The sequence below is a fragment of the Sinocyclocheilus rhinocerous genome, unplaced genomic scaffold (assembly GCF_001515625.1).
Source record: "Sinocyclocheilus rhinocerous isolate Xijiao unplaced genomic scaffold, SAMN03320098_v1.1 scaffold679, whole genome shotgun sequence".
In the NCBI taxonomy this organism is placed as follows: domain Eukaryota; kingdom Metazoa; phylum Chordata; class Actinopteri; order Cypriniformes; family Cyprinidae; genus Sinocyclocheilus; species Sinocyclocheilus rhinocerous.
In genome coordinates this window covers 195,819-203,455 of record NW_015635058.1, presented here as the reverse complement: position 1 = coordinate 203,455, position 7,637 = coordinate 195,819, and the positions used below count along the sequence as shown (strand labels likewise).

Genomic DNA, 7,637 nt, shown 5'->3' with positions numbered 1-7,637 from the left:
ACACTTCCAGCCTTTGTTTCCATGAACAGCACAGATGGAAGACATGGAGACAGTTGGGCTTCTCCGGGTGAGGGTTATCACAGGTAGTTGTTAGCTAGGTGTGAATGGCTACACTTTTCCATATACATCAGGTATAGCTTTAGGCGTATGGATTGTAGAAGGGGTTTCTACTGTCTAGCAACATGAGAGATGTCCCCAAATTTACAGACTTGACCCCACTTAGGTATTTCCATCAAAAAAGGGATCTGAAAAACTTTCAATCTGACCAGACTTTGACTTTCAGCAGATCCATCTCTGCATTTTAGGATTTTTGTTTCGATTGTGATTTGTCATATTGATCAGATCATGTAAAAAATGTACTTCATTTTTTAAGATTCATATGATTAAGGAATTGCATTATCATTATCAAACTTATGAATGATAGTGTGATGCCACAGATTTCAGGAAGGAAGGGGAGTCTCACACAAGTCTGTCCAATTTTTCTGGATTTGTGTGGACTACTTCAACCCCTGTTTTAAATTCCAGAACATTGAGGCAACTAGACTCCCTGTACATTGTTTGTGGAATCACACAATGAATCAGTCGACGTTTCTTTCCACTCCCAGGTGAACACACTTGCCGGCCTGCTCAGACATGAATCTCGAAAGAGGAATGAAATTTAAGGAGAGCACACGAGTGTGTAGTTAACACTCTCAAAGGCTCCACACCTGAATGAACAGCTCTAAATTCCTGCAAGTGAGCGCATGTACTCCGAATAAAAGTTTGAGGTTTTGTAAGAATGCGATGTAAATGTAAACTAATGGAAAATGGGGTGCGTTTCCAAAAACATTAATCCTAAAATGTGGGGGCGGGTCTTCTGAAATTAAAAGTCTGTTCAAATTGCTGAAAACTGATAACTACAGCCATTGTATGGTGGTTTTGTGAAACATTGCTTAACACGCACACACTAAAGTGGTATGTTTGTCCTTAGGTTTCAAGCTGAAGGACTTCCTGCGTGAAAATGAAACCCTTTCCACGTTCCTCCAGCAAAACGCCTCCTTTTCCCATAATTATGTACAGAATATTCTGAAAGCTGATGTGAATCTTGAAAAGGTGAGCACTGAAAGCATTATTTTGAAGCATAAATGGTGTCCATGACTATTTAGGTTCTCCATTGACCCACTTCTTCCATGTTCAAAGACCCAAACCTCACACTTGCTCTACTGTAATTACACCGCATACAGTTTGGAAGGCATGGTCATAGGGTGAGCGTGATTTCACCAAGTACAACATGTTCCTGGATCAACATCCTTGTTGATCCTGGAACAACATTCCAATTAACCAATCAGAATTGAGGGATATCTTTTAAGGCTGTTTTTTAGGACAGTAATGTAGATCCAGGATCAACAAAAGATGTTGATTCAGGAACATGTCTTACTTGGCAAAATCACGGTGACCATGGACATAGTTTCTAGGTCCTTTTTGATAGTTTACCCCACACATGCTGCTAAATTGCCCCTAGGAATCAGTTAAAGAGAGGAAACCAGCATGCCACTTGATTTTTGTTTGTAAATCAACAGCTGTTAGCCGTGTGACATGCCCTCGGGGCATTACACAATCTACAGTCCTCATAAATGACCATAGGCAGCCTAGTTTTACCCTAATGTACCCTCTCAATGTGTATTCAAGGCATCTAGTCTAAGTGCCTTATAATGCGCCTGTCCTGATAACAATCTCATGGGTCATATGAACAGCTCTGTCCCCTTCTATCTCCAAAACCCCTCACAGATCACATGAACACCTTTTGTCTGCTCTTACTCCTACTGCTTATCACCGATGCTCCTCATGTTTCAGGTGCTGATCAAAGGTTTTGGCGTCCATCTGAGAGACATGTGCAGCACCACCACACTTGAGGATTTTGTGAGCATCCCAGACGAAAGGGTGGCGAGATTCACCCAGGACCTCATCTGCAGCGCTCCCAATAGCTGGCTAGACCAGGCCGAGAGACACTTCAAGTCCAACTTGGATTTCCTCAAACCTATTAGGGTAAGAAACATGGTACAGTGAATCAAAATGAACAGATTTGATACATGTTTTTTAATAATTAATAAACAAATATATGGTATTACCATAACATATTTAATATTAAATTCTTAGAAATACTTAAAATTACCACATATTAAAATTATCATAATGTAATAAAAAATATGTTACAACAGCTTCAGTTCCTCTCTTCTGCTTCTGCCTATGAACGTTTAAAAGAAATACGAAGATGTCAGTTTGACTCATAGATCACACTGGTCAACGAAAGATGATTTTGACTCATCATTGGGATTCTTGGAAGTGAAGTGCAGTGGAAAACCAGATAAATATGTCATCTTAGTTTTATTTCGCTGGCTGATGGCATGTAGAATGCATGAAATGAATATGGCCTTGCGTAACTTTTATGGTTCTCTGATCATTTACAGACATGCAAATTAGATACAAGAACTATCACGAGCAACTAGATTTAATTTAACAGCCATATAAACCGAGTGACACACAATATTGTAAATGACCTAAACTTTATCTGTAAATGACATAACCTTTTTATTCAGGTTTATGCATATTATAATATTTCGTTATAGTTATCTAATGTAACAACGTAATTTAAAACAAAAATTAAAACAGTGTTTCATTTTTTAAAAACATTGAGTTTTATATATATATATATATACTGTATATATGTATATACACACATACAGTATATAAAATATATATAAATCAGTTTTTTAAAAATTAAAAAAATATATAAAAATATAAAACAATTTTATAGCATATATACATTTATAAAATGACATAACCTTTTTATTCAGGTTTATGCATATTATAATATTTCGTTATAGTTATCTAATGTAACAACGTAATTTAAAACAAAAATTAAAACAGTGTTTCATTTTTTAAAAACATTGAGTTTTATATATATATATATATACTGTATATATGTATATACACACATACAGTATATAAAATATATATAAATCAGTTTTTTAAAAATTAAAAAAATATATAAAAATATAAAACATAATTTTATAGCATATATACATTTATATTTTATCTAATGTAAAGTAAAACAAAATGTAAATTATATACATTTAAAAAAAAACATATACACTACTACTTTATTATATTTGTTATGTATGTATGTACACTGCCATTCAAAAGTTTGGGATCGGTACGATTTTTTATGGTTTTTAATGGAGTCTCTTGTGCTCATCAAGGCTGTATTTATTTGATCAAAAATACAGGAAAAACTGTAATATTGTGAGATATTATTTCAACTTCTAATATTGGTTTTCTGTTTTAATATACTTTAAAATATAATTGATTGCTGTGATAAAAGCTGAATTTTCATTACTCCAGTCTTCAGTGTCACATGATCCTTCAGAAATCATTCTAATATGCTGATTTATTATCAGTGTTACTCAGTGTTTACTCAGCGTTTTTTAAAAATGAACAAATATGTAAAATAAAAAACATAATTGTATAGCATATATATGTTTATATTTTATCTAATGTAATGTAAAACAAAATGTAAATTATATAAATTAAAAAAACATATACACTACTACTTTATTATATTTGTTATGTATGTATGTGTATATATATATATATATATATATACAGTATAACTCAGTGTTTTTTAAAAATGAACATACTTTTATAGCATATACATGTTTTATATTTTATCTAATGTAATGTAAAACAAAATGTAAATTATATAAATAAAAAAACATATATATTATACTACTTCTTTATTTTATTTATGTGTGTGTGTGTGTGTGTGTGTATATATATATATATATATTTTTTTTTTCCAATAAGTGTATTTATTGAAATCTTTTCTCTGCTTTTTACAGTCAGACATGAGGACTAATGCCACTGACGTCCGTCTAGTTGCCAAAGCTACAGACAACCTTCTGGAAAGCCTGGGATCACTGGCTGTGGAGGTAGACTTCATATTATTCACTTATCATTAAAGTCTATGAGTTTATCACTACAGAAAAGGTAGAACAATCCTGAGCAGTCCTGTGAACTGTCAAACAACTGCATGCGAGAGTTGTCTATCATATTTAAAACAACCAGCACACAGTAAGGCTCTAAAATCATCCCATGAGAGTGAAAGTGACATTTAATGGCGAGAACAAGTAAAGGTGACGCAGCAGTAAAGGTGTCGCAGTGGGCCTGTATGTGTCGATGGGTTCGGTAGTGTCTCGTTTGCCAGCTGTAGCAGTGCACAGCGGGAGGAAGAGAAAGTTGGTTCAGCTCCCAGCCAAGCACAGCTGAACAAGCATCCAGAGAGAGAGTAACACTATCTACTCAGCAGTCAGTATCCAAAAACCGCAAGAAAGACGTTTTCTTAACACAGTGAGATGGGCGTTCATGACCTGTTTGATCATACAAAAGCCCCTCTGTTTTCTGCTCAAATGAGAGGGAAACCTTTGGCTACGAGTCTAAGTGAATGGAGCATTAAACTCAACCCACTGTCTAGTTTGCTGGCTCACTTTCACGTTTGAGACGGATGGTGAATTCCAGTAACCTTTCAATGTGTTGGTATGAGACTAGATGAAGTGCAAAAAGCATTTTCATTACTCTAGTCTTCAGTGTCACATTATTCTTCAGAAATTATTCTAATATGCTGGTTTGCTGCTCAAGAAACATTTTCTGTTACTATCAATGTTGAAAACAGTTATGCTGCTTACTATTATAAGATTCTTTGATGAAAAGATATTTCATTTATTTGAAATAGATATCTTTTGTAAGATTATAAATGTCTTTGATGTCACTTTTGATCAATTTCTGAATAAGCTTACTTACCGCAACATTTTGGTTGTGTCTCACGATTTCCAAAAAAATATTAAGCAGCAAATAGTTTCTTGTGCACCAAATCAGCATATTAGAAATAGTATGAGTTTATTCTATTTATTATGGAACTTAGAAATTGCATGCAACTTTTCTCTGTACAGCTTTGTGAAGTTTAGATGGCTCATTATTCCTTCTTGATTTCTTGCTCTCTCCCCCTCTGTGAGAGTGTTTTGTTTTTGCAGTAGGACATCTGTTGCACCCTCCGCCCTCCATTCTCTGTGCACTTTTACACAAAATTAGCAGCACGCGACTTGTTTGCTTGCTGAGTCAGATCCGTAAGGCTCACATGGTTTTATCCTGCATAGTTGTATGCCGTACACCACATCTGCTTCAAAAATGAATGACCGGGAGAAGCAATTCTCTACTTGGTGGATGTGTTCGAAATACTAACCTACTGCTTACTGCATACTGCCTACTATTTTTTTGTTTAACTGTACACACTATGTACTCTGTATAAATACTGTATACTACAGAAAAAGTAAGAGTGGTGTGCTTAACAAAACACACTTTCTATTTCTCTTTCTCTCAAGATTCAAGTTGACTCAAGAAGTGAAAATGCACCTGTAGGAAAGAAAAATCAATAATAATATGTTTTATTTGATTCTCTTAGACAGCAGTCAGATTAAATGGAGACACACTTGAGACTTTTTCTTAATATTTATAATACAAATTAAAGTGTTCTCAGGGAAATTGGGTTTTTTTCAATGTGAAATGTCGTGACCAGCACAGAATAACATTTCTTTTCCTGTCAGCCAACCTCGAAAAGCAAACCTCCCAGCTTAGAAATGCATTTATGATAGACTTTTATTTTATGTTTGACAAAACCCTTTGTGTGTTGAAAAAGCAGAACCAGCTTTTCATGGGAGGGTTTGTTTGTCTAAAGCGAGTTGTGTTGGGTTTTGTCAGGCCCTTGGGGCACTGGCTTTCTGGATTCAGGATTGTTGGGTAAAACATCTAAACATGAGCTACACAATGACAGTAGCCGTCAAGGATTAGGCAAACACAGCCTGTACTGGAGTGAATAATGAAACACTAACATTATCTCTCCTAATAGTTGACAATTTTCTCTCTGATGAAATGTTACAGGGATAGTTCTCCCAAAATTAAAATTCTTCTGTTATTTACTCACCCTCAAAAAAGGTATGACTTTATTTCTTGAGTGAAACACAAAAGGAGATGCTTGTTTTGCTTCTTTTCAATTAGAATGAATAGAAACTGGAGCTTTCATGCTTCAAAAAGGACACAAAAGCAGCATAAAAGTATCACGATAGCAGTTCAGACTACTTGTGCACTAATATTCCAAAGATCCTATGGATTTGTGAGTTATTTTATTTAGTTTACCAAAACAGTCTGAATGATTTGGTCACAAACCATTCAGTGAATAATGACTTGAATTCTGTTCTGTTCCAAATACAATTGCTATTATATGGCTTTAAAAGATTTGGATATAGTGTGCAAGTTGTTTGAACTACTTTTATAGTACTTTTGATGCTTGAAACTCTCTGAGAGTGATTAGTCATTTTCAGCATGTGTCCTTTTGTGTTCCATGGAAAAATAAAAAACATATGGGTTTGGATCTGCACGAGGGTGAATAAATGATGACAGAATTTTCCTTTTTTAAGTCAACAAATTGTTTAAAGATACACCAGTTTAATATAAAACCCGACACGCCTGTTTAACAAACTAACGGAAACCTGTGTATCAGCCTGCTTGACTTGAAGATTATAATTGTATCCTCTGTCATTCTTTTTTAGCTGGCCAGTATGAGGAGCTGGAGTGACCTGCGAAACGAGATCCTGTTTCTGACAGAAAACGCCACCGGCTCGCCGAGTCTGATGTACCAGGCTATGTCCCGTATCGTGTGTGGACACCCGGAAGGCGGTGGCCTCAAGATCAAATCCCTCAACTGGTATGAGGACAGCAACTTCCAGGCGCTGTTCGGCAGCCACAACGACAGTGATAACGAACCAGTTTCAGTCTATGACAACACCACCAGTACGTCAAAGCTACAATAGTGTTTAGTATTTTTTATATACTGATATAGTTTTTATTAATATTTAGAATTAGCTTTTGTTTACATTTTTAGGATTTTTTTTGTCCTTTTATCATTTTTATTTTATTTTATTTTTTAGCTTTAATTTATTTTATATTTCATGTTTGGTTATTGTAATTGTAGTACTTTAACTTAGATTTTATTTAAGTTAATTTCCAAGGCAACATTTATTTTGTAAGGTTTTTTATATAATATTTATTATTTAATTATCTTGATATATCATAAAATCTATGTCTCGGGGCAGGTTGATATTTAAAAAAAAAAATCAATACATGAATACAGAATTTCCCTATAAAATGTATGTTATTTTATTGCGGCTTTATTTCAATTAAATAAGTACTTTTTTTATAGTTTTTGTTAACATCCCTGATCTACAACAGAAATGACCATGCTTTTTCATAAACAAAATTAATTGCGCTTGAAATATGATACTAGCATACTGCACAATAGTGGTACAATATGATGCGGAGCATGCAACATTAAATGAATGCTAAATTGTCCTTTAATGCATATTCTTATGTATTGTGCTTCTAGCTCTATACTGTAACAACTTGATGAAGAACATGGAAGCCAGTCCTATCTCTCGAATGATCTGGAGAGCACTGAAACCTCTCCTGATGGGGAAGATCCTCTACACGCCACACAGCCCTGCAACACAGAAGATCATTCATGAGGTAACCATCCTGGAAAAAAAAAAAAA

The 7,637-nt window shown here is 34.5% G+C and overlaps 1 protein-coding gene across 3 annotated transcripts in view; it reads left to right on the top strand.

Annotated features, from left to right (window-relative positions):
• The window catches only part of LOC107746538 (ATP-binding cassette sub-family A member 1-like), a 42,082-nt gene that overhangs the window by 11,432 nt on the left and 23,013 nt on the right, over positions 1-7,637 (top strand). For all 3 annotated transcript variants that reach the window (XM_016560781.1, XM_016560782.1, XM_016560780.1), the window contains 5 exons: positions 971-1,092; positions 1,834-2,025; positions 3,879-3,968; positions 6,639-6,879; positions 7,472-7,599. In XM_016560781.1, the coding sequence (XP_016416267.1) occupies positions 971-1,092; positions 1,834-2,025; positions 3,879-3,968; positions 6,639-6,879; positions 7,472-7,599 (773 nt within the window). The remainder of the gene's footprint in view (positions 1-970; positions 1,093-1,833; positions 2,026-3,878; positions 3,969-6,638; positions 6,880-7,471; positions 7,600-7,637) is intronic.